The sequence below is a fragment of the Lithobates pipiens genome, unplaced genomic scaffold (assembly GCF_037356315.1).
Source record: "Lithobates pipiens isolate NorthernLeopardFrog02 unplaced genomic scaffold, aLitPip1_a1.2 Scaffold_1, whole genome shotgun sequence".
NCBI lineage: Eukaryota > Metazoa > Chordata > Amphibia > Anura > Ranidae > Lithobates > Lithobates pipiens.
The window spans coordinates 233,063,969-233,090,899 of NW_027507685.1; the positions used below are offsets into that span (position 1 = coordinate 233,063,969).

Sequence of the window (26,931 nt, forward strand, 5' to 3'; positions counted from 1 at the left end):
TGTGCAGCTCGTTTTGCACAGAGTGGCCCCAAACCTGGTCTTCTGGGGGTCCCTCTGCAGCTGTCTCTGCTTCCCCCCGCAAGTACTTCTCACGTTCATGCGAGCTCCCTCACATGGTGAGAAGCAGTTACGGGTGCGCTCTCGTGATAGAGCCGGCGGCTATAGCCGCTCACTGTATCACTCGGCCCCACCCCAATGGCTGCGCTGCTTTCAATCCATCCACTCCAGCCAATCAGCAGCCAGGCTGAGTGGCGAAGAGGACGTCGGGGGCGAACGTGAGACTTTCGAGGGGTCAGGTAAGTAAAACAGGGGGGCTGGGGGGGCCGGCACTGTCAGTTGTTTTTTTCACCTTAATACATAGAATGCATTAAGGTGAAAAAACTTTTACCTTTACGACCCCTTTAAGAAGAGGAGATTAAGGGGGGATATTATCAACATGTACAAATACATACATGGTCCATATAGTGAACTTGGTGTAGAGTTTCATAGTTTCATAGTTTCATAGTTAGTAAGGTTGAATAAAGACACCAGTCCATCCAGTTCAACCTGAGTGAGTGTCTACAATCACCCCTGTACATTGCACACTCACATTAGTCCCTACCCTCAAAGAGCCTACAATCCAAGGTCCCCATTCATATACTAGGGCCAATTTTCGACAGAAGCCAATTAACCTACCTGCATGTCTTTGGATTGTGGGAGGAAACCGGAGCACCCGGAGGAAACCCACGCAGGCACAGGGAGAACATGCAAACTCCAGGCAGGTAGTGTCGTGGTTAGGATTTGAACCAGCGACCCTCCTTACTGCTAGGTGAGAGTGCTAACCACTACACCACTGTGCCGCCCGAGTTATTCACCTTAGGTCATCACAGAGCAGACCAAGCCACATGCCCTCAACATGGTGGGGTGCTTTGATTTAGGACAAAGGCCTCTTCCCCACAACAATGCCAGTGGGGGGCTTATCGAAATCTGGAAGTCCCCTTTAACAAGGGGACCCCCAGACCCTGTCCCCCTAGAATGAGTAGGGGTACATAGCTTTGCCTGATAGCTTGGATTCCCTCATTGGCAACCTCAGAGTGGATATTGCATACTCTCAGAACTCAGACTGTCACTGACAACTCTGTTTGTCTGTCAACTGTACCTGTTTGCTGTGCTCAGTTCATGCCTGTCCTTGCATGGTAGCCAAGCCCCAAGCCCAGACTGAGACAAAAAAATAGGCCCCGGCATTTTAGACTGAGCAGGCAATTTTTCCAAGGGCCCATGGGGGGGGGGGCAGTAGGCGTTTTTCGGGGGAGTGGCTGGTGAAAGGATATTCATAGAGTCGGTCCTCCACACTGTAATGTACAGGGGATACTGTGATATAAAGAGAAATACACTGTAAAGGGGCACTGTAGTAATTACAGTGCCCCTTTACAGTGCAGTCCCCTTTATATTACAGTTCCCCTAGCAATAATAGCCCCCAATTACAGTGCCTCTGCAATCATGCCCCCCTTTTCTCTCTAATCACAGTGTCCCCCATTTTACTCTTTGCTCACTGTGCAGATCTCCAGCTCCTCCAGCCCCCTGCTCCCTTACATCAAAGTCCACAGAGCCCCCTTACATCAGAGTCCGCACAGAGCCCCCTTACATTAGAGTCCGCACAGAGCCCCCTTTCATCAGAGTCCACACAGAGCCCCCTTACATCAGAGTCCGCACAGAGCCCCCTTACATTAGAGTCCGCACAGAGCCCCCTTTCATCAGAGTCCACACAGAGCCCCCTTACATTAGAGTCCGCACAGAGCCCCCTTACATTAGAGTCCGCACAGAGCCCCCTTACATCAGAGTCCGCACAGAGCCCCCTTACATTAGAGTCCACACAGAGCCCCCTTACATTAGAGTCCGCACAGAGCCCCCTTACATCAGAGTCCACACAGAGCCCCCTTACATTAGAGTCCGCACAGAGCCCCCTTACATTAGAGTCCACACAGAGCCCCCTTACATTAGAGTCCACACAGAGCCCCCTTACATTAGAGTCCGCACAGAGCCCCCTTACATTAGAGTCCGCACAGAGCCCCCTTACATCAGAGTCCACACAGAGCCCCCTTACATTAGAGTCCGCACAGAGCCCCCTTACATTAGAGTCCACACAGAGCCCCCTTACATTAGAGTCCGCACAGAGCCCCCTTACATTAGAGTCCACACAGAGCCCCCTTACATTAGAGTCCGCACAGAGCCCCCTTACATCAGAGTCCGCACAGAGCCCCCTTACATCAGAGTCTGCACAGAGCCCCCTTACATTAGAGTCCGCACAGAGCCCCCTTACATCAGAGTCCGCACAGAGCCCCCTTACATTAGAGTCCGCACAGAGCCCCCTTACATTAGAGTCCGCACAGAGCCCCCTTACATTAGAGTCCGCACAGAGCCCCCTTACATCAGAGTCCGCACAGAGCCCCCTTACATTAGAGTCCGCACAGAGCCCCCTTACATCAGAGTCCGCACAGAGCCCCCTTACATCAGAGTCTGCACAGCCCCCCTTAGTCTACAGAATTTCCACTTACTGTACGGTTAATCGTGTGTATGAGGCATTAGACATTCCCACAAAATTGGATGACCAAAACATGAAATAAATTGCCATACGGCACTCAAAAAGACTGTTGTATCCCAACTTCAATAGTCTACTATGTAATATGAATTAAAAATTCCACTGGTAGACTTACATAACAGTCTCTGGGAAGCACTACAGAGGTGAAATTGTTAAAACCAAGGGCCACTGAGCTGGATGGTGGAAAGCCACACCACTGTGGATCAGGAAGCTATCAGCATGCGCACAGAGCCCTTGCCTGGCTTGGTGGGATTGATGCTGCAAACTAGGATGGCTGGTATAGTGTCATCCACTTAGAAATATTCTTTATCGGCCACTAGATGGAGTAAGGAATAGTTTAGTATTGAGAAATGTCAAAGAAGTAATCATAAGAATAAGGCATAATAAATATCCAAGAGGGTCAGTGTGTAGGTCAGACAGAGTATGGGGGGGAAATGCTATTAGAAAGTAGAATTCATAGAGGGAATTTACAGAGTTTGTGGCTGTGATTGTCAGTTTTTTTTTTAACATACATAAAGTTTAACCACTTGAAGACCAGGTCTATTATCACACTTCTCACAGATATGTAAAAATCAGCTTTCTTTGTTGCTAGAAACTTACTTAGAACCCCCAAATATTATATATTTCTTTAAGCAGAGGCCCCAGAGAATAAAATGGTGGGTGTTGCAATTTTCTATGTTACGCAGTATTTGGGCAGCGGTTTTTCAAACCCAAATTCTTTTGAAACAAAATACACTTTAACCCTTTCACTGCATTTTTTGCACAGATTGAAAAAATCATTTTAGGCCTGATTACACAAAACCTCCAAACATTATATATTTTCTGAAAGCAGACACCCTAGAGAATAAAATAGTAGATATTACCGCAAAGGTCAAGGAAATGCAAAATGTCAGTAAAAATTTTTTTTAGGGCAAACAAATGCAATAAACTACCCAAATGTTTGGTAAAATATGAGGTTACACCGAGTAAATACCCAACATGTCAAATCTTAGATTTGTGCTTGCCAGTGAAAACTTCAGTACCATATATTTTCTATAGGCAGCGCTTCAAAAAACCCCATTGGTATCAGTTTAGTGTTACGGAGGAGGTCTTGTGTTAGAATTATTGTTCTCACTCTGGGGTGTGCGGCGATATGTAACGTGTGTCGCAATCAACGTTTTCACATGTAGGCGGCCCCCGATGCATGCATTTATGTTTGTACGTGGGTATCTGTGGGGGAGAGGGGTCCTCATATTTTTTGTGGGGGGGGATTTTATGTACTTGGGTGTAACTTTATTTTTTTATTCATCACATCGCAGATCGCATTGCAAGACATGCTTTCCTGGCTAAGCTAGCCGAGGACACGAAGAGGCTGACCCGGAAGTGACATCATAGACATCGCTTTCCTGGTCACAACAAGAAGGGGGATCCTTCCCCTCCATCTGCTGGAACCCGCAATGTAACTCCTGGGCCCGCAGATGAGCAACCGGAGCCTGGAAAGCAAGCGGGGCAAAGCGGTGCAAATTTTAAATTTATGATAGATTTTCCTACATGGATTTAGTTTGTGCATTTAGGAGGACAACCTAGACTATTTCAAAAACTACTTATGCATGTCAGATGAATGTTTTACATTTGATGGATTAACTTTGATAAGTGCTTCAACTAGGCATGATGATTTTTATAGGTCTGCCTGGTACTCCTGAGGGGTGTAAACATGGGAGTATAGTTTGTTGGTGAATGTCTTACTTTTCATGTCTCATTTATTTCTGTTTCTCTTTCAGTGGATTACTTTGATTTTGGTGCAACCATGGTCCAAACTCAGAAGCCAACAGGGGAATTTTTAATTGATTACAGTGGCAATGAGTTGTTCCATGTGGATCTGGATAGTAAGCAGGTAGTATGGACTCTCCCTGGCTTAGAGAAAAAGACATCCTTTGATGTACAGAATGCTCTGCAAAATATGAATGTAGGAAAATTCAACTTAGATACATTGATGAAGCGGACAAACAACACCCCAGCAACCATAGGTAAGGACCCAATTTCACAATATGCAGCACATTTCTGCTACACTCTTCTTCTGTATGTTGTTTCCTTGTGACTTGTACATAATATTGTGTATGTCATTGTTTGCTTTGCATTTATGTTTCACTTAGAAATTGTTTCAAAATATTAAGCAAAAATAAATTTAATTGGGTTAGGGTTTTAATATCTTTATGGGCATAACTGTACAAGCTACATAAATAATGTGATCACCTCCCACAGGTAAGTGCAATGTCTCAGAGCTAAATTGCAGTCCTAAGTGTGTTATATGAAACATGGCTTTTTTTGTGCCCAAACAGAGGCTGGCCATACATGTTTTTTCTTTTTCTTTTAACCAGAAGGTTGAAAAAAAAATAGCTGATTCTCCCATCCACAAACTCAAATGGGGGAATCTCTCCCGCTGTGGTATTTTTTTTGACAGCAGGGAGACTTCCCTTCCATTAGAATACAATGCTATTGCCTGCAACAATGATTGTTTGGAAAAACCTGACAGACTGGTTGATGGATCGACTTGTATATAACCAGCCTGCCTATACATGGATCGAAATTTGGCTGGTACTTGCTGAACCGGCTGAATTCTGATCCATGTATGGCCAGCAGAAATAATCAGTAAGTTCTGTATATACAAATCCTAGAGTTTATTTTATGCAATCAGTATCATGAACAACCAATTTCTCTATGCAAATGCATTTATGGAAAGTTTTTACATATTTAAAAAAATGTATTTTATAATTTAATTATTTCTATACCATCCTAATTTTACAAATAAATATTTATTAGGATGTATTTGTTATGCCCATTTCTCAAAGCATAAAGGGCTTTTAGTAAAGAAGCTCAACACTACCTGCATGTCTGTTGGTAACCTTTATACAGCCAGATCTCCTTTGGTAGAGAGGTTGGTGGTGTGTCCCATCTCTGTCTTTAAGCCTCGACCGATCGTATGTTGTATGAAATTTTACTTCCGATCATCCTATAGTGGGTACGGGCCTTAAGTCTGCAATAAGTGTAAACTGATATCACTACCAATTCCGGTCTGTTTCACAGCAAGGCTGTAATGTGGATCTACAGAGTTATCACCACATACTACCTGGCACGTGCTAAACAGGGCATATCAATATACCTTTTATCTTATTAAAAATAAAATACACATTTCCTTTAAACTTTAAATTTTAGAGGCCAATCACTAAAGCTACAAATAGATCCTTGGGTGATGCATATTTAACCACTTGGGTATGTAAACCCCTTTCCTGCCCAGGCCAATTTTCAGCTTTCAGAGCTGTCACTCTTTGAATGGCAATTGTGCGGTCATGTAACACTGTACCCAAATGACATTTTTATATTTTTTTCCACACAAATAAAGATTTCTTTTGGTGGTATTTAATCACTGCTGTTTTTTTTTTTTTTTTTTTACATTTTGAAAAAACAAAAACAAAAAAAAAACAGTTTTATAGTTTGTTATAAAATTTTGCAAATATGTAATTTTTCTCCTTCATTGATATGCGCTGATGAGGCTGCACTGATGGGCACTGATAGGCTGCACTGATAGGTGGCAGTGGTGGGCACTTATGAGGTGGCACTGATGAGCGGCACTTAAGGGCATTGATAGGTGGCACTGCTAGGTGACACTGATTGGCAGCACTGATGGGCATTGATAGGTGACACAGTGAAGCATTGATAGGCGGCACAGGAAGGTGGAACTGGTGAGCGGCATTACTATGCACTGGCAGGTGGCACTGGTGGGCACAGATGAGGTGGCTCTTCCTGTTCAGGACCTTTGACAGAAGTCGGTGATCGGCTTTTTTTTCTCCTCATACTGTTAGCGTGAGGAGAAAAAAAAGCCATTTACCGATTTTCTGTTTACATCATGCGATCAGCTGTCATTGGCTGACAGCTGATCACGTAGTAAGGGGCCGGGATCAGTATCATTGACTCGGTGATCACAGATCGCGCTGTTGCCCCCTGCAGGGGAGCGCAGGCAGAACCTCTATTGACGTCCTTCCGGCAATTAACGTACGTGCTGTAGCTGTCATTCAGCTATAGTGGGGACGCAAAGTGGTTAAACAGTTTTGATGGTAATCTAAACCATCTTGCCAGCATACTGAGCTGTGGAGCAATGCCAGCATACACTGTATATAGAAAACAAAAAGTTTATTTTATATATTCCAGGTTGCACATGCCAATGCATATGACTGATAGATTGCAGCGCTAATAGGAACTGTATATACAATTCTATTATAAAATAGACTAGTAAAATTGTATATTACCTTTTCTGTTTATTTAAGTGGTTGTAAACCTCAGACATGAAATATGAACAAAGCATATCCCTCTATAGTGTGTACTTGTCTAAATCCAGGGCACCAAGTGTAATTTCTGCCTCATTCCTCTGCTATAAGCATGAGTCACTTCTGATAACTAGATTTGGGCGAACGGTTCAGCACAAGCAGGAATTTGGGCCAAACATTGGCTGTTTGCTCGTTTGGCAAACATCCGAATGACCACAATGCACTGCACCACCACACAGTGCATTAGAAGCCTTGATTGGCTGAAGCAATGAAAGCTTTGCCCAATCAGTGCACAGAGCCACTATAAGAGCCATGATTATACATTGTTATGATGACTATCCAATCATGGCTCATTGCTTAGTTCTACCCCACAATGCCTTGTACACATGGTCAGAATTTCAGACAGAAAAAGTCAGATCAGATTATGTTGTCAGAAAATCCGATCGTGTGTGGGCTCTATTGGACTTTTTCCATCAGAATTTCCGATGGAAAAAGTTTGAGAGCTGGATCTAAAGTTTTCCTACAACAAAATCCGATCTGACTTTTTCTGATCGTGTGTCGAGAATGCCGATGCACAAAGTGCCACACATGCTCAGAAAAAAATTAGAGACGAAAGCTATTGGCTACTGGTCTCTATGTAGTCCCGTCGTACATTTTTATACGTCACCTCGTTCCGAACGATCAAATTTTCCGACAACTTTGTGCGACAGTGTGTGCGCAAGACAAGTTTAGGCCAAAATCCATCGGAAAAAAATCAGACGGATTTTGTGGTGGGAATGTCCGACCGTGTGGACAAGGCATAAGGCTGGGTTCACACTAGTGCGAATATTCGCAATAGCAGGAGACTGTGACCGTCTCTCTATGGAGCTTGTTCACATCTCCGCAGCGGCTCTGGTGTGATATGCACAGGAATGCTGTGCATCTTTTAATCTATTTCAGGTCTGAATTCAGCCAAAAATTTGGGCTGACATCGGACCTGAAATGGTGAACGAGGACACACCAGACGGATATGAACCCAGCCTTAAACTATTCTTTCAATAGCGGCTATTTGTAGTGTGATATCAGCAAATAGATGTTGATGCTGACAGCCCTGGGCGCCGAGGACTACATTTTTTTTTTTCAAATGCATCACTTAGACGCCCCACTTCTCCACTGCTCCTCTCTTGACCAACAGAAGCCTCAAAACTATGCTTTCCATGAGACTGCAACCTACCAGAGTCAGGAAAGGCATTACATGAACTCCTTTTTAAGGTTTCCTCAAGAGATTTCATCTTCTGCTCCCTCTGTGGGGACAGGAGGAGTTCTGAGACTCACCCCTTGTAACGGTGGTCAAGGAGGGTTGCCAACCAATAGTGATCCTTCTCCTTGATGCTAAAATGCATCAGCATTTGAAAGCTTTTATGAGATTTTAGTGATGGGGTTTAGATTTATCTTACATAATGTTACTTAACCACTTAAAAAAAATGTGCAGGCTCGGCTAACAAACAGGTTTGGGGCGAGCATGCGAGTGACCTCTGCTGGCCCAAACTGTAATTGGACAAGGCGCGATTTTGTCAGCAGGTGTTAGCCAATGATTTATGGCTGAAACCAGCTGATCAGCTGTGTCCAATCACAGTACAGAGTCCTGTGTTTACAAACTCAGAGGACTCTGTACAGAGAACAGAAATCTGGCTGTTTCTTCTCCATAAAAAACAAGGAGAAATAGCAGCCAGATCAGAAAGGAAAAGCAGCACGCATTACACTTGTTGGACACACAGTTAACGCCTTAATTGCCCCTTAATGTTAACCCCATCCCAGCCAGTGTCATTAGTACAGTGACAGTGTACAGTATTATCACTGATCACTGTATTAGTATCACTATTAATGTCAGGGTCAGTTAGGTAGTGTACCTTCCAGTGAAGGTCTGTTAGCATCAGATTGCTCGCCACACTATCACAATCATACTATAAGATGCTGATCACCTCCATTACCAGTATATAGTCATAGCTCTGTAAATTCCAGTATATATATATATATATATATATATATATATATATATATATATATATATATATATATATATATACACACACACACACACAACACACACACACTTCCCATAGCTTGTAGACGCTATAACTTTCAAACAAGCCTTTTTTTTTTTTTTTTTTTTTTTTACCAAAGGACATGTAGCAGAATACATTTTGGTCTAGATTTATGAACAAAATTAGATTTTTTTTTTATTGGATATATTTTATAACAGACAGTAGAAAATATTGGTGTTATTTTTTCTGAAATTTTTGGCCTTTATTTATATAATAAAAAAAATAAATACCACTAAAAGAAAGCTCTATTTGTGTGAAAAAAATATATAACTTTAGTTTGGGTATAACGTTGCATGACCGTACAATTACCAGTTAAAGTAGTACAGTCTTGAATAGCAAAAAATGCTTTGGTCATGAAGGGGGTAAAAGCTGATGAAGTAGTTAATTCATTTTATTACAACCATTTTTTTGTACACTATTGTCATTAGAAATTAATACAATATGGACGTTGTTTCTTTACACACAGCACAGTATTATTATTCCTCAGTCTCATATTTTCTCCAGCCTAGTAACACTATTGCCTGCTTGTGGAAGACTTTTGTAGCACAAAGCACCTTATGCTCCCCCATTCTCCTCTGCAAAATAGATATGTAAATGTCAGACTTCATTTGCAGAAATTCTTAACCATGTGCTGATCAGGCTGCCTACAGCTGAACATTGCTTCTTTCCAAAAGCGTGTAACCCTGGGGCAGTTCCTGGCTCCAAAGTATAATGGCTTGCCCAGTTTCTTGAGTGAGTCCTCATTCACATACTATAGCGTACACCCTTGCAGGACTGTATTTACCTTCACAGGGATGCACAGGTGTTCTTTTTATCCCTCTGCAGGCAGTCCTATTGATGTCAATTGATACACAGCAGCTGTACAGACACAGCTACTGCTCCCAGTATGACATCCACAGTGGTTGTGTCCATGCAGCCACTGCATCCCAGTTGCCATTAATGGGACTGCCTGCACAGGATTGCATGCAACACATGTACATCTCCATGTGAGTAAACACAGTCCTGCATGGGCATATACTATAGTAAGCCCTATGTGAATGAGGCCTGACAGCAGTCACATTTGTTTACTTATCATGCATGTCGCAAATATAAAAAAAAAAAAAAAAAAAAAAAAACATACCATACCCGTGTTTTCTACTGATGATCACAGAGTCACCAGGCCACAGATAACAATCCTCCTGTGATGATGGAAAACAAGTAGGTAGGCCAGTGTGTAGCCAGCCGGCATCTGTGATGTATGCCCTACATGATGACTTTGTCTCATTTTTCTCAGTTATACCCAGAGTGAGGGTGTACCCAGAACATCCTGTAGTGCTTGGAGAGCCAAACACCTTGATCTGCTCAGTGACAAACATCTTTCCTCCGGTAATGAACATGACTTGGCTGAAGAATGGAGCGAAGATAGACCGGGGGGTTACTGAAACCCTCTTTCTACCATGGCAGGATCACTCTTTCTTCAAGTTTATCTATCTGGCCTTCATTCCAACTAAGAATGAAATTTACTCATGTGAAGTGGAGCACTGGGGCCTGGATGAACCAAAAAGGACCTTCTGGGGTAAGTCTATGGACAGAGATGCAAATATTGTGGATTTATTACATGATTTCTATAAGGATTAGTAAAATGATATTATCAATCCACTAAATAATTAGAAAATGTTTATATTTATACATATGTATTTTTCCACCTTATCCAAAAATACTTTAAATACACTGTGGTCTTCAAGAGAGCAATGTTACAGCTGAGAGTCTCTTCCCTCGTCTGTCCCTGCACTGTGCTGATCTACTCACCGTCTTTGCTTGTTCTCTCTGCTGCCTCTCCAGCATGAATCCCTTCAACTGCCTCCTGTGGTGGGATCCTTCCAGGCCAGATTTCCTGAGCTCCAGCCTGAGGTAAAACCCCTCAATGGCAGGGGTCCCTTAAGGGCCACCAACAGCCTCTCCTCAGCACTGCTTCTCCATCTTCCAATCAACTCGCTTGCTGGCATGGCCCATGCCCTTTTATGGGCTTCCCTGCCAGACCCACTCCTGGGTCATCCAGCCCTGAACACTTGTAGCCCTGACCCATTTTCAGACTTACCGTGTAACATGAGTCAGAATACAATTTACTTACTCTCACTACTAGTAGCACACACTAGAGGGTATTACATCCACATCTCTGGAATTTCCTGGGTTGTATCGTTTCTGAAGCCTACTTGCTGCATATTCACATAATATTCAGTACACATTCAAATACACATTGCTGAGGTTCTCTCCTGGTCAACACAATGGAGTGAGACATGCTTCCTGAAGGTATCCAAGGTCCTGTGCACCTCTTCACTCTCTTCTCTGCCGGAGGAGTACAGCAATTTTAGCAATGTCTTTGACAAAGATCAAGCCGGTAGTTTGCCTCCACACCAGTCTTATGATTGCACAATTGACCTTCAACCTGGTGCCATACCCCCTCGTGGCCGGGTTTGCCCTTTGTCAGTCCTGGAGGATAAGGCCATGGAGGAGTATGTTGCTGATGCACTCTCGAGGTTTCATCCGCAAATCCTTGTCTCCTGCTGGTGCTGGTTTCTTCTTTGTGAAGAAGAGCGGTGAACTGAGACCTTGTATTGATTATAGGGGGTCTCAAGCGTGTCACGATTAAGAATGCCTACCCGATTCCGTTGATTACAGAGTTATTTGACCGCTTCAAGGGAGCTACGGTTTTCATAAAGCTTGATTTGAGAGGGGCATACAATCTTGTGCGGATTAAAGAGGGCAACGAGTGGAAACTGTGTTTAATACCAGAACAGGCCATTATAAGTACCTGGTAATGCCTTTTGGCCTTTGTAATACCCCAGCAGTTTTCCAGGAATTTATTAACAATATCCTCCGAGATTTGTTGCAGTTATGTGTGGTGGTTTATCTTGATGATATCCTCATATTTTCCAAGTTCCTGGAGAGCCACCACACATATGTCTGTCATGTGCTTCAGAAACTAAGAGAGAACAATCTCTGTTGTAAACTGGAAAAGTGCGAGTTCCATCGTGAACAGGTTATATTCCTGGGCTTCATTTCCAATGCTGGTTTTTAGATGGACCCAGAGAAACTTTCGGAAGTCATACAGTGGCCTCCACCCGTGGGTTTACGCTCTCTACAGCGTTTCCTGGGCTTTGCCAACTACTATCGGAAGTTTATTTGCAACTTCTCATCTCTGGTTAAGCTCCTGACTGATTTGACCAGAAAGGACGGTAACCCACAAAGTTGGTCTCCGGAGTCCATTAAGGCCTTTGAGACTCTCAAGGCTGCCTTTGTTTCTGCTGCTGTGTTGGCACATCCTGACCCTACGTTGCCTTTTATCCTAGAAGTTGATGCTTCTGAGACTGGAGTTGGCACCCTTCTGTCTCAACATCCTAACTCTGAGAGCGCTATGCATCCATGTGGCTATTTTTCCAAGAAATTGCCATCTGCTTAGTGCAATTATGAGATTGGTGACACAGAGCTGTTGGCGATCATTTTAGCCCCAAAAGAATGGAGACATCTCCTTGAAGGTACCATGGTGCCTGTTCTCATTCTTACTGACCATAAGAATTTCACATTCTTGTCTGAGGCTAAGCGCCTCTCTCCCAAAAGGCGCGATGGGCTCTTTTCTTGTCGAGTTTTAATTACATTGTGTCATTCTTACCCGGTACTAAGAATGTAAGGGCTGATGCCTTGTCATGACAATTTTTCTCCACTTCCAAGTCGGAGTCGGTTCCGGTTCCTGTGATTCCTCTTGATTGTATCTTGGCTACGGTTCGCACCAGTCTTACTTCTCCTTTGGGTGACAAAATTCTTGCTGCTCAGGTCCAAGCTCCTCCTGATAAACCTTGTCATCGCTGCTTTGTCCCAGAGAGTCTCTGTACTGCCGTGCTCCAGACTTGCCATTCTCCCAAGGCAGCTGGCCATCCTGGGAAGAATCAACTCATTTGAGCCATTTGCCATTAATTCTGGTGGCCTAGTCTACAGGCTGATGTAACTGCCTTCGTAAATGCCTGTCCTGTGTGTGCTCAGAGTAAGACACCTTCCACAACCCATACCCAATGGAGAGAGGCCCTGGACCCACCTGTCAATGAATTTCATTGTGGAGTTGCCCAACTCTCAAGGCAACACTGTTATCCTTATGGTGGTTGACCGGTTCTCTAAGCCCTTGTATACACGGTTGGTCATTCCGACAACCAAATCCGTTGGAATTTGTCTGACGGATTTTGTCCGAAACTGTTGCATACACACTGTCGGACAAAGTTGTCGGAAAATCTGATCGTACATAACGTGATGACGTTATTTCGTTAGGATGGGACTACATTCAGGCTAGCAGCCAATAGCTTTGGTCTAGGAATTTGATCTGAGCATGTGTGGCACTTTGTCCGATCGAAATCCTCTACACACAATCGGAGAAAGTCCGATCGGACCATGTTGTGGGAAAATTTTATAGCCCTGCTCTAAAACTTTGTCGGTCGGATATTCCGACGGAAACAGTCCGATGAAGCCCACACGGTCGGATTATCCGACAACGCGGTCCTATCGCACATTTTCCGTCAGGATGTCCGACCGTGTGTACAAGGGCTTAGATGTGTCATTGTATTCCACTTAAGAAGTTGCCTACTTCTAAGGAACTGGCTTCCATTTTTGCTTGCTTTCGCTTACATGGGCTACCCAAGGCGATTGTCTCAGTTTGTCTCCGAGTTCTGGCGAGCCTTTTGTGCACAGTTGGGAATTCAGCTTGCTTTCTCTTCTGTGTATAACCGCAGTCTAATGGGGCTGCAGAGCGAGCCAATCAGTCCTTGGAGCAATTCCTTCGTTGCTATATTTCTGACCACCATAACAACTGGTCAGACCTAGTACCATGGGCAGAGTTTGCTCACAACAGCGCATTGAATTCTGCTCCCGATTGTCTCTATTTATGGCAAATTATGGTTTCCAACCTTCCATGTTGCCTGACTAGTTTGTTCCGCAGAGTATTCCTGCATTAGAGGAGTATTTCCGTGGTCTTCATTCCACTTGCGTACAAGTCCAGGAGGCTTTGCGTCATGCTAATGATAGGTACAGACTCCATGCTGACCGCAGACGCCTGCCTGCGCCTTCCTACCAGGTTGAGGACAGGGTCTGGCTCTCATTTCGCTACCTCTGACTTCAGTGTTCCCTCACTGAATTTTGCACCTCAGTTTATTGCGCCTTTCCGTATCCTTCGCAGGATTAACCCAATGGCTTACGCGTTGGACTTTCCTCCTAGTATGCGCATCTAAAATGTGTTTCATGCCTCCTTATTGAAACCATTGGTCTGCAGCCTATTTACCGCCTCGGTGCCATGTCCTCACCCTATAAAGGCTAAGAACCATGAGGAGTATGAGATACAATCCATTGTTGAATTCCGTAGCTTCCGTGGGCGCATACAGTACCTGGTGCATTGGAAGGGGTACGGTCCGGAGGAACGCTCCTGGGTTTTATCCTCGGGTGTACATGCCCCTGTCCTCCTCCACAATTTCCATAGATGTTCTCCCCTCAAGCCCGATGGTCCTCCGAGGGAGAGGGATCATTGAGGAGGGGGTACTGTCATGGCTGGCTTAGCCCTTCCTTCTCTAGGCTGGCTGCTCAGCTGTCGGCTAATTGCCAGTTCTCATCTCTCTCCACAGTTACCCAGTTGTTCCTGATCCTGCTCGTCTGACCTGCCTACTTTAAGCTCACTTCATCTCTGCCTTCGCCTTGGTCACATCAAAGGAAACCATCTCCTATGGTTCTGTTTAAAGACTGGCTTGCTGACATTCCCTCTGGCTCCTTATTCTGCGTGCTGTTGCTCCACTTGGATCCCTGACTTCTGGCCTGGCTGATTACCCTATCTGGTTATGGAACTCTGGCCTCGCTGACTACTCGATCCGGTTAGTGGACTCTGGCTATGCTTTGACTATGCTTACTCTATTTACCTTTTTATTTTTTATTAATAAACGAGTGTGATTTCATTGTACTTCTGTCTCGGTCTGGTTCATGGTTTCTGACACTCAGGAAGGCTATCACCGGTAACAGGACCTTTGTGAATGTTCTGGGAGCGGTGGAAATTCCAAATGGTAGACTCTGGAATTGAAAATACTGATTGTTTACTGTAAACCAAAGGAATCTTTGAAACATAACGTGTATAGGAATGTGAAGATATGCGTATGATAAAATCGATGGACTTTCCATTTTGAATGACTACCAGAATTCTTTTGTTTAGATTTTTTAGGTCTAATACTGGGCGCAGATCCCTCATCTTTTTCTTTTCCAGAAATAGTGGAGAGTAGAAGCCTTTCCCTCTCTGGAGCAATGTTACTTCTACTATTGCCCATTTCTGAAGTAGATCCTGGACATACAGTATTTTAATAACAGCATTATCTTCTCTTGCTATGCTGGTAGCCTGGTTGCATGAAACTGGTCCCTCGGAATTCGGTTTTTGAATTTTCCACTGTGACCAAATTGAATGGTGGCCACTGTCCAAGGATCGGTCATGTTTTCCGCCCAAACCTGCATGAATTTTTTGAGCCTGGCTCTTACCAAAGCAGGCTGGATGGGCGCACAATCAAAAAGACTTCTATTGGTCTTCTGTGGCAGAAGATTTGGGTTTTTTGGCATCTTAAGAAGGACGTCTGGGGGTTCCTCCAGTTTCTCCTATATTCCTTCCAAAATCTATAGGACTTTGCCTCCCTATACCTTTCTGGAAGATTACATCTGAATGGTGGTGGCTTTTGCTGTTTTGGTCTCCTGTTTGAGGGAATAAGCCCTGATTTTCCACCAGTAACTTTTGATATAGCTGTGTCCAGCTTTGTCCCAAAAAGGTTTGTTCCATCATATGGAATTTTACACCAGATGGCCTTAGAAGCAGCATCTGCTGCCCAGGATTTAAGCCATATGGCTCTTCTGGTGATCACAAAATCCAGCATCGCTCTCAAGGAAGATCTGTTTTATCCACTAAAGCCTCTGCAACAAAATCTTGGGTGAGACCAAGTTCCTGAAGGGCTGTGATCCCCTTCTCTTGTTTTGCCCTTCTAGAATCGGCTTCTGAATATTGGATGTCCAGCTAGAGATGGCCTTTCCTACAGCTGCTAATGCAATAGCTGGTCTACAAGTGTCACCGGCAGCTGAATAAGCTCTTTTTAAATTGAGACCGATTTTCCGGTCTAACACATCTCTGACTGTTACTGCATCTTCAATAGGTAGTGTTACGTGCCTGGCCAATTGCATTAGCGATGCGACTACCACTTGAGCTGACACTAACGGATTTACATTTGGTTCTTTAAGTTAGTTTAATGCCGCGTACACACGGGCGGACTGTATGGCCTACTTAGTCTGTCGATACACATTTCAGCGGACAGTCCGCTCGTGTGTGGGCTTCAGCGGACTTTTTCAGCGTGCAGTCTGGCGTACTAAGTATTTCGGATTTTTCGAAATTCTGTCCGTCATACTTTGGTTTCAGCGGACAATCCGCTCGTCAGTATGCTAGTCGGACGGACTAAGAATGACGCATGCCCAGAAAGGATTTACAGAGCATGGCTGTGTATTGGACTTCCTATTTCTAGTCCCGTCGTACGTGCTGTATACGTCATCGCGCAAGCTTTCAACGGACTGTTTGGGTATCCGTGTGTGGTCAAGTCCGTTCAGTGGAAAGTATGACGGACTGTCCGTCGGACTGTATGACGGACTAAGTAGGCCACACAGTCCGCTCGTGTGTACGCGGCATTAGTTAGTTAAAGTTAGTTTTGCTAGTCTACTGTTGAGACTGGTGTTTTTCTCTGTTTTTTGCCACTCCTCTTCTTTAATCAGGTCTTCCAATTTGTCAGTGAATGGAAATGATTCTGGGTCCTTTCAGATTTGGAAAGTATTTTTTCCATTTTCTGTGGGGCTTCTTTAGGCTCCTCCCATCTGATTGCTTCCTCGGATTTTACAAATGATTCTATCAGAGCAAAGTCGAATCCTACTGAAACCTCCAATTATTTGCTGTCGAATGAGTTATGCAATTTCTTTGATGTGTTGGTGCAACTGCCAAAGTACTCCGAATAGGTTTATCTGCTACAGGAACTGATACCTGCAGGATGGATTCTCCGACAGATTCTCTAATGATGTCTGTTACTTCCCTGGCATCTGTCTCTTTTTCCCCTAGTAGCCTCCTCGAAGCACGTACGACGGGCCAATTTTGCTGGGATAGATATGGTGCCGCAGACCCAGCAAGTATTTGCGGTTGGACTGGAGTGATGGTTGGCCGATAATGGCCTGTGTGAAGATGTTCTTCTATGGTAGGAGTGATGATGTCGTGAGGATGATTTTGAGAGGCTTCTTCTGCGACCTGAGCGGCTTCTTCTGTGGCCCAAGCAGCTTCCACTGCAATCTGAGCAGCTTTGTCTATGACCTTTTTCTGTGTGATCATTCTCTGCGTCTTGAGTTCGATGATCTTGTGGACCTGATCGGGCTATCCAATAAGGCAGAATTAGTGGCAGGTTCTCTTTTCCTATAGCTTCACTACTTACCAACCCGTCCCCTTACCTATTAGGCTGTGGATGGTCTGCTGGGGCAGCGGCCTCCATGAGGAGAGATAGAAACTTACACTTGAAAGTGAATGGTGATTAGCAGGCAGATAGGGATAGTAAGTTAGTAGCCATGGATAGCTCCAGAAAGAGAGATTCCACTTACCTTAGTGGAGAAGAGCAATGTTAGGAAGTTTGCAGGCAGAAGAGGAGCCGATAGGTATAACACTGAAGAGATGAGGGTGCGGATATGTACTCTCCAGTCACTGTATGTCAAAATGGAATGTGAAGGGTCTTTAAACCTACAGCTGTCGCAGAGGAAATGTCATGGCCGTGCATGCGCACTCACGTGCTGAGGAGTCCAGCGCCATCTTGAAGATTGCCATAATAGGCTCCCATCACTACTGCCTGCGCATGCACAGATGTGCCTGGACACTAAGGCGCAATTTAAGCAAGGTAACTAGCTGCTGTGGGACTACAGGGCTTAGAGGACGCTGAAAAGAAAAAGGGTGCAGAAATTAAAAATGAAGGCCGCTGCAGATAATCTAAGCCTTTTTAAGGCTTGTGTAATGCCAGGCAACATACCCCTGAGACCACTAGAGTGGGGTTCTTTCAATCTAGCTCATTTAGAGACTGTACAGGCAAGGACATCCATCCAGGAGAGGCTGAACCTGGCTGGGGCGAGAGCGGTAAGGGGTGCTGATCCATTCTGTCCTGGACAGAGGGAAAAAAAAAAGAGAATACTGCGGTGGGGTCCTCTTACAATTTATAGCTATTCAGTCCTATTATATTGTGTGGGCGGAGTCACAACCCATAGTGTATGCTGCCATGATGTGACAGGAAAGTTATTTGTGCCTCATTTCATATTTCTCTCACCAGGGGCAGCCAGTCCATTAAAGGCACACAGGTGTCACCTCCCCTTTCCATCGCCAACCCCTATTAATGTGCTTGGCCCCTTTCAGGATGCCGGGCACATGAATTACAGCGGCGGGGGTGTTTTTAAGCACCTGATTAGAGCCAGAGGCTCTAATAGACTTAAAAATAGGATGGGCTCTGTTCGTAGAGCATTGCGCCCGGAGCCTACCCAGGTGTGTTAGAATAGCAAATGAATATTCGCTTTCCTAACACTGAATTACCTCTTCACCAATCAGGAAGCGCGGGTCTAGTACCAGTTTCCCATGGCTGAAAGGACAGGCGATCCTATTGGACTCCTAGAAGGAAGAGGAGGGAGATGCACGCCGTGATACACAGGAGGAAGAAGAAAGAAAGTGGCCAGCCCACTTCCTAGATGGGGGCATTGATGTCACGACCGTCCTCCCTGGGGGGTGGCTGTTTTCTGCCCCCCCCAAAAAGATATAAACCATTTACAGTCATTTTTAATCAACAAGGGGGCATGATCCATTTTAAATACAGCTTCCAGGAAACTTGGTGCCAACATCCCTTATATACAACCAAGATCTACATGGAATATAGAGATAGATTTGGGTGTCATCAGTGTAGCTATAGTATTGGAAGCCGTTATCAAGTCACCAAGGGAAGAGGTGTAGATAGAAAAGAGAAGGGGTCCAAGAACAGTCATGGAGAGGAGGAGACAGAGTTGTAGGTTGAAGGAGCGCTGTCATACGTAGGAGGAGAACCAGGATAAAGCAGAATCTTTGAGGCCAAGGAAACTGAGTTTATTGAGAAGAGTATGTGGTCAACAACAGGGCCAGGGCACTACCATAGAGCGGCAGGGGTGGCTCTCCATTGAACTCTGAAACACTGTCTGCATCTTTGCCTTAGGGCACCAAGATGGGACAGCCTCCAGTCCAATCTGACTCTCGATCCATCCAGGTGGCAGGGCTGGCAATCTAAATGTATAATCCATCCATCCACCTGGGGGCTAGGCTCCCCGCTGCTGAAACTAGGAGTGCTCCTTTCTGGGCCTCCCCCTGCTCGCTGTGCCGTTGGTCGGGTGTGCAGGGGGGAGGCACGTCCCAGATAGGAGCGGAGCGCTCCTAGTTTGAGCAGCGGGGAGCCCAGCCCCCAGGTGGATGGATGGATTTATACATTCGGATTGCCCAGCCTGCCGCCTGGACGGAGCGGGAGTCAGAAGAAACTGGAGGCAGCGGGGAGAAGGAGGAGGGGGGAGAGGGCATCGGAGGTGAGGTGTGAGGGCGGCACGATATGTCTCAGCTTTCTCACTGAGAGAAGATAGGCGGGAGGAGCTCAGCAGCTGTCAGAGATAGACATCTGCCTGAAACCCTCTGCCTCCTGACCACTGTACCCCTGGCCTATGAGCACCTCTTCACCTCCCCGCACTCCCCTCTCTAACTGGGACTGCACGGGCCCCATCACCCACCTCTGCTGATGCTAGAGAGGTTCTCTTCTGTCCTGTCCCTCTGCCCTGACCTGTCCCTCTGGCTGCCTCGTGTCCCTCTGCCCACAACCTGTCTCTCTGCCCCTCTCCTGTGATGCATGCCTCCCTCCTGTCCCTCTTCCTGTGACAATGACCCTACCTATCCCTCTACCCTACTCTTGTCCCTCTGCCCCCCTCCTGTGATGCATGACCCCTCCTGTCCCTTTGCCCTCTCACTGTGATGCTGCCCCCCCACCTGTCCCATGGTCCACCTCCTGTGAGGCCGATCCCCACCTGTTCCTCTGCCCTTTCCTGTCCCGCTGCCCTCCTCTTGTGATGCTGCCCCCTACTGTCCCGCTGCCCTCCTTCTGTGATGCTGCCCCCCACCTGTCCATCTGCCCACCTCCTGTGATGCTGCTCCCCATCTGTCCCTTTGCCCACCTCCTGACCCTCTGCCTCATCCTGTCCCACTGCCCCCACCTGTCCCTCTGCCCTCCTCCTCCTGTGATGTTGCCCCCCTCCTGTCATGTTGCCCTCCTTCTGTCACTCTGCCCACATTCCTGTGACTTAGCCCCACCCCCCATGTGTCTTGTGTTTTCACCCGGCCGTTCAGTGGCTGCTCAGGAGTCCAGGGATGGGGGAGGATCCATCTGCAGGAGGAGTCTGTGGATGAGTCCAATGATAGGGAGGATCTGTCTGTCTGCACACATTACAATCTGCACAAGGACACATATTTTGGGCATGTTTTTTTGGGGGGGCAGGGGGAGTGGGGGGCAGTATTCCATTCTTGAACCCAGGCAGCACAATGTCATGGGCCAGCCTTGGTCAACAGTATCAAAGGCCGCATAGGAGGTCAAGTAGTTGGAGTATGGAGTAGTGGCCATTGGTTTTAGCAGTTAGTAAATCATTTGTGAGTTTTAGTAAGACAGTTTCTGTGGAGTGCTGCGAGCGAAAGCCGGACTGAGGTGTCAAGAGGGTTTTTTTTAAATGAGGTATGAGCTAAGGAGCTCCTCTTTAAGCTTTGTTTGACCATGGTTATTAAGGGGTTAAGTACTGTTTTAGTAGTATGAATCACTAAAAACAATGTATTTTAAAAATAGATGGGCAATAGCGATACCAAGCAGGAGACATGCAGAGGAACAGGCCTAGGTTTTCAACAGGTGGGTAGGAGAAGTACCAGGCAGCAGATGGGTGCATATGAATACAGAAAAATATCAGCAGGATCAGCCAGGAGACAGAACTCAGGTGGAACAGGAACTCAGGTGGGCAGCATCAGTACCAGACAGGAGACAGGTACAGGGTTGCAAAAGGATAAACCAATGGCAAAGTTAGTGAACGCAATCAAGACAAGCAAGTCGGTTCAAAGTAATAGTTGGAGCCTACTCATCAATGAGTTCTGGTGCAGTGGAGCCTTAAATATGACTGCAACTCTGTTAGATTACAAAAACAGAAAAGGGTGTGTCTGGTATGTCCTTGATAGGCAAGGCACCTCATCCCGGTAATTAAATACTATTTGGAGCAAACAAGGAAGGGATTATCACGGTGCCACAAATAAATAGACAAGTACTTTTATGCAGAAAACTTTTATTCATACAAAATTATACAAAATGTGATTTTAAAAAGGGAGCCTCAGTACAAAGTAGTGACATATCAATAATGAAGCTAATTTTGATGACCAGCTGATAAGATGGTAAGTAGCAGGCAAACTTCTTCCCTACTAGTTTCGCCAACACTTTGGCTTCATCAGGGGAGTAGAATAAAGTGATGATCAAAAAGCGGACAACTGGTCACGCACTGTAGCGTGGACTTTAATAATTATATTATTGTTTTTTCTCTCTTTAGTGCTAAAGCAATTTTTGATTATCACTTTATTCTACTCCTCTGATGAAGCCAAAGTGTTGGCGAAACTAGTAGGGAAGAAGTTGGCCTGTCACTTACCATCTTATCAGCTGGTCATCAAAACTAGCTTCATTATTGATATGTCACTACTTTGTACTGACGGCTCCCTTTTTAATATCACATTTTGTATAATTTTGTATGAATAAAAGTTTTCTGCATAAAAGTACTTGTTGATTTATTTGTGACACCATGATAATCCCTTCCCTGTTTGCTGCAAATTTTATGTTAGATTGCAGTATTTCCCTAGCCTTGGGCATGTTGGCATTTTCCTGCTGGAAGCCATGTTGATTACTGTAATCATCTTAACCATGGTGATGTTGGATCCTGACATCCCTGACAGAGGTCAAGTACATGGCTGTGCTGTCTGGCAGGGATGTCTGTATCGCAATACTGCCTGCACAGAAATGCAAATTCTCTGACAGGTAAATACAGCTACAGATAAATATTTTAACTTGTATGTAGCTGGCATTCCCCTTAAAGAGTAACTCCACTTGCATGAAAAAATGCAATATCATATTTACTTGTTTAAAAAAAAAAAAAATTTTTACATTTCCTTATTACTTCTTGGTTTCCATGCCTAGGCAAACAATGTCATACATCCCAGGCATCTTCAGGAGGGGAGGAGGGGTTTCGCAGCTAAGTATACCCTCTTGTCTGCATGCTTGAACAAAGGGCAGATGGATTCCAGAAAGTAAAGACTACATAAATTATCTGCCCTTATTTAAGATGATCACAGCCAGAAATTCTAGGGAGTGTTTTTTCTAATTGATCTATAGCAAAATAAAGCATGAAAAAATGGATGGATGGGCAAGTTTGCTTTGAATATGAAAAAAAAAATTAATGATTGAAAAAAGGAATTAAATTGCATGTTTAGTTTGCAGTGCTCAGATACAGTTTAGTTCCACTTTAATGTTATTAAAAATGAGCTTTCCCTTTTCAATCTGCAGCTGCTGTAATTTTTGGTAAAATTTAATGCAATATGGCAACCTAAGGGTATTCTGTGCACAGATGGTGTATGTCCAAAAATGTAATTTCCTGCTTATGTGATGGGCTCACTGATTTTCCCAGAAGAATACAAATAAGATTTTAGGCACCCACTACAATAGAAATGTATGTTTTGGTGAGATACTCTCAAAGGGTTAATTACTTCTAAAGGGATACAGACACTGCAGCTTTTGTCATTAGAATATGGCAAGTGCATCAGCTGATTGTAACGAACCAGACTCTTCCATTCAGAATGAGTGAAACAAACAAACAACTATTTGCTCACAGCAACAGAAGATAGAAATCTGCAATAAACAATTGTTAAAATCCCTGCTATGTACTTTGGTTACTCACAGGTCGATTTTTTTTCTCAGCAAAGGTGGAGTTACTCTTTAAGGTATAAGATTGACATGGTATATTAACTTATCTTTATCTATCTGTGTTTGCCTTTACAGAACCGGAAGTTCCATCTGCCCAATCAGAGACAACAGAGACCATAGTCTGTGCTCTTGGCTTGTCTGTTGGAATAATTGGGATCATAGCTGGAGTTGTCCTACTTATGAAAGGGATGAAACACAATACCGAACAAAGGATGAGGGAAAACTACTGATTAAACTAAAGAGCAAAATTCAGTCAAAAGGATTTAGAAGTCCAGGTGTGGAAGACAAACAGTTAATATATAGGTTTTGTTAGAAAAATGTGTGAATCTTGGGTGAAATCTTTGTGATTTGTGAAAATATGTACACATTTATGTGCCATTTAATAAACACGTCTCTTGACCACATTGTTTTCTTTAAAAAGAAGACCTTTACAAGGATAGATGAGATGACAGTTGTTCTGAAAATTTTATAGATAGGCAACTCCTATCCTCATATTGATTAGTGGTTCCAAATTAACAACAACTACTGCCTTAGGGAACAGACACAAAAGATACACTCTGCATCTTTCCAAAATAACTGTTCTGTTTTATTCTACACAGTTGAATGTTTTTATACACATGATTACGTAGGTATCACATTAATATTACAATTGTGCTTTTATGGTAACAAGGGACATAACATAGGCAGGCTAATTCTAATCAGGACTTCAAAGAATGCAAACATGTAATGAAAACATTATTAGTTCCTTGTGCACACAAAATAGAATACAATAATATATAGAACTTATACATTTCCTTTACAATCTCTTTTAATCAATATTTTGATCACTAACCATACCTGCTATCCCCTTTAACCTGGAACCTCAACACACTTTGGTGGAGGAAGTCCTGGCCAAGGAGGCAAAAACTCCATTGTGGAGAAAATAATAGCTGAGAGCAGCTATATTATTACAAAGATGACTTTTCATTGTGAAAAACAAATGATTGATAAGAAATGTTTACAGAGTAATTGGCTGTACACTCTTGTGGCCAAGATGGCCTTCTAGCTATCACCATATCAGCATATGTAAACACCGACAATTCTACATAAAATGAAAACATATAATAGACAACATGACTTCAGAAATGTCTGAACTTGTAAAAATATTGCTTGTAATGAATAAATATTTCAAAGTCTTAAGTATATATGGTGAGACCGAGATTGTGAGACGAATTTCCTTAGTTAGTTCTGAGTCAGCGTAATTCAAAAATGTGTATTTATTTGTACACATTTAAATAGAAAAGAATACTTACAAAAAATAGTACAATAATATCTTTCTTTCTTATTCAATATATCAAGTCATGTGTCATTTAAAATGGCCGAATAACCTGCTGAATGTTCAAGAGAAACCATCTTATCACAAATAAAATTGTCACTAGGGAAAAGATGCATCCTGTAATGATGATACACTTTCTCTCTTTAAAACTTTTCTTTTGTTGATCCGACATCTTTTCATCTTTTTGGGATCCATGATTCCTCCAGATTAGATTTTTATGATTCATTCCTGAAAAAAGGAATGCAGCATCATTATCTCGGAATATAAAATTTGTTATACCCACATTTTTCTTTCTACATACTTGTTTCACTGAACTGAGAAAGTATTTGTACCCCTTGAACATCCCAAAATGTCCATGGACTTTCCCAATTACTTTTCCATGTTTCAACTCCTGAAACTCTGTGAGGTGCATTTCACCATCTCTGGGTGTGACCTCACATGTAACAATTCTTTAATCATCTTTTATCTTTTCTGTCTTAGACTTGTGTCAAAAATATCTAATTTTATTTGAAATAAACCTTTCTGTTCCTGGTCTACTTAATAGACCGCTTATCTTGTATAAAAGATAATTTTTGGTTTAACAACAAAATAACAAAATGTTACAAAAAACAATATCAATTGTAAAATATCAAAAAATAGATTATTCTTACAATGAAGATTAAATCCGATATGTGCATGGATTTAATAACGATTCTTCATGATATATATATGTCTTATGTGTATTGGAATGAAAATTTCACTGGAATGTGTGTACTCCATTAATTGTCTGTGTCCTGTAACAAAATCACTCCTAAACAAAAAAACCAGCCCCCACCTTATTTTCCTTCTTAAGGTTCTTCTGAGCAGGACAATGCTACAGAATGAGTATTTTCCCTCCCACCTTTCTAAAACAATGGGTGCTACTCATTCTAAATTCCTAAGGGTTGCTATGAATAACCCTTTGTATAAAAAACATTTTAAACATACACAAACCTTTTTACCTTATCAATATATATACAAATTATTTCTTAATCTCTTAATCAAGAAACATTGTAATATAAAAACTTATATTTTTAACTAACAAAGACACTTTTTATCATGAATTAACTTCCTTTCTCAAACTTAGAAATATGAGGAGGAACCATTTTGTATAACTTCTTCAACCAATTTTGACTCCACGAGGCAACACAAACGCCATTTTACTTTCTCCACTGAAAATTTATAGAGAAACCATTTTGTATTACATATGCAACCAATTTTGACTTCACGAGGCAACACAAACGCCATTTTCCTCTCTCTTTTAAACTCAACAGAAGAATACTTTGTAGCATCAGAAATTGTGCTTCTTACATCCATTAAAAATAACTGGAACAACATCAACCCAAATATTTTCTTTGTCCAACAACATTTATGCAATTCTAAATTTAATTATCCAATACATCCTCACAATAATACCTACAGACTGTGAATGCTATCATACATGAAATCTCTGTTCTATTCACAAGATATTACACATCCTCTGTCACTACTGAGGTTTACTGATATACCCCAAACTAGAAAAACATGGTTAATCAACATCTAAACAATAGTTAAAGCATCATCATTAGTGAATCCCACCTGTAGGTGTTGTGATATATATAAAAACACGAAAATCCTTTTTTGTCATGACACAAACTTATGGTCTAATGACCCAAATAATAACTTTGTGACAACCTATGAAGACTAAAAAAAGCGTTATGACCTTTTTTTCTCTGAAATTAAGGGAATCTGTGTGTCTATTTTTTTTCACAACATTAATTGATACCATTTCAGGTTGAACTACTAACTTCCCATGCAAAGCTGTTTCCTTTACCAAAGAATCTGCTGTTCTATTACCTACAGATAACTCATTATCTTCTTTTTTATGTGCTGGAATTTTTACAATAGCATATGCAAGAGGATTACTCTCTGCAAGGTCAAAAACTGCTTCTAATGTCTCTTTCTGCCCAAGAGTCTTATTGGATGAATCCACAAAACCTCTATGTTTCCAAATAAGTAAATGATCAGCGAGAGAACGTACAACATATGAACTATCACTATAAATCATTAATGAACCTTTCTTCTCTTCCTTGTCAATAATCAATGCAGTTTTTACTGCTTCAAGTTCTGCTCGTTGAGCTGAAAAATGTAATACCTACTGCAATAATTGCCTGACATACAATATCTTGAACCATCAACAAATACAAGCTCATCAATTTTCTCTGTCTCTCTTTGTTGTCTTATTCATTCAATTGCTAATTGAGTACCATGCTGAAAATGTATTCAGTTACTGAATACAAAACTATTCTTTACTCTTCTTTTCAAGTGAACTAAACCTTTCAATGTTCAGCCAGAACAAAACAAAAATAAAAACTTAATACTCATGACAATGAAACATTGATAAAAAAATAATAATCCAATGAATTATCCTTGAAAATATTAAAAATTATATCAAAGTCCTCAATAATATTCCAAACATCAAACCCAAATCTTTTTAAACTCAAATCAATCCTTATTCATAACTAGTAAACATCAACCAGAAAATTCTTACCATATCTGCAGT

At 42.9% G+C, this 26,931-nt stretch overlaps 1 protein-coding gene across 1 annotated transcript in view; it reads left to right on the plus strand.

Annotated features, from left to right (window-relative positions):
• Positions 1-23,455, plus strand: part of LOC143984681 (H-2 class II histocompatibility antigen, A-Q alpha chain) — a 31,103-nt gene extending 7,648 nt beyond the window's left edge. Inside the window, exons 2-4 of the mRNA XM_077484657.1 lie at positions 4,339-4,584; positions 10,237-10,518; positions 23,132-23,455. Of these exons, the coding sequence (XP_077340783.1) occupies positions 4,339-4,584; positions 10,237-10,518; positions 23,132-23,286 (683 nt within the window). The 3' untranslated portion in view covers positions 23,287-23,455. The remainder of the gene's footprint in view (positions 1-4,338; positions 4,585-10,236; positions 10,519-23,131) is intronic.
• Positions 23,456-26,931: the final 3,476 nt, after the last annotated feature.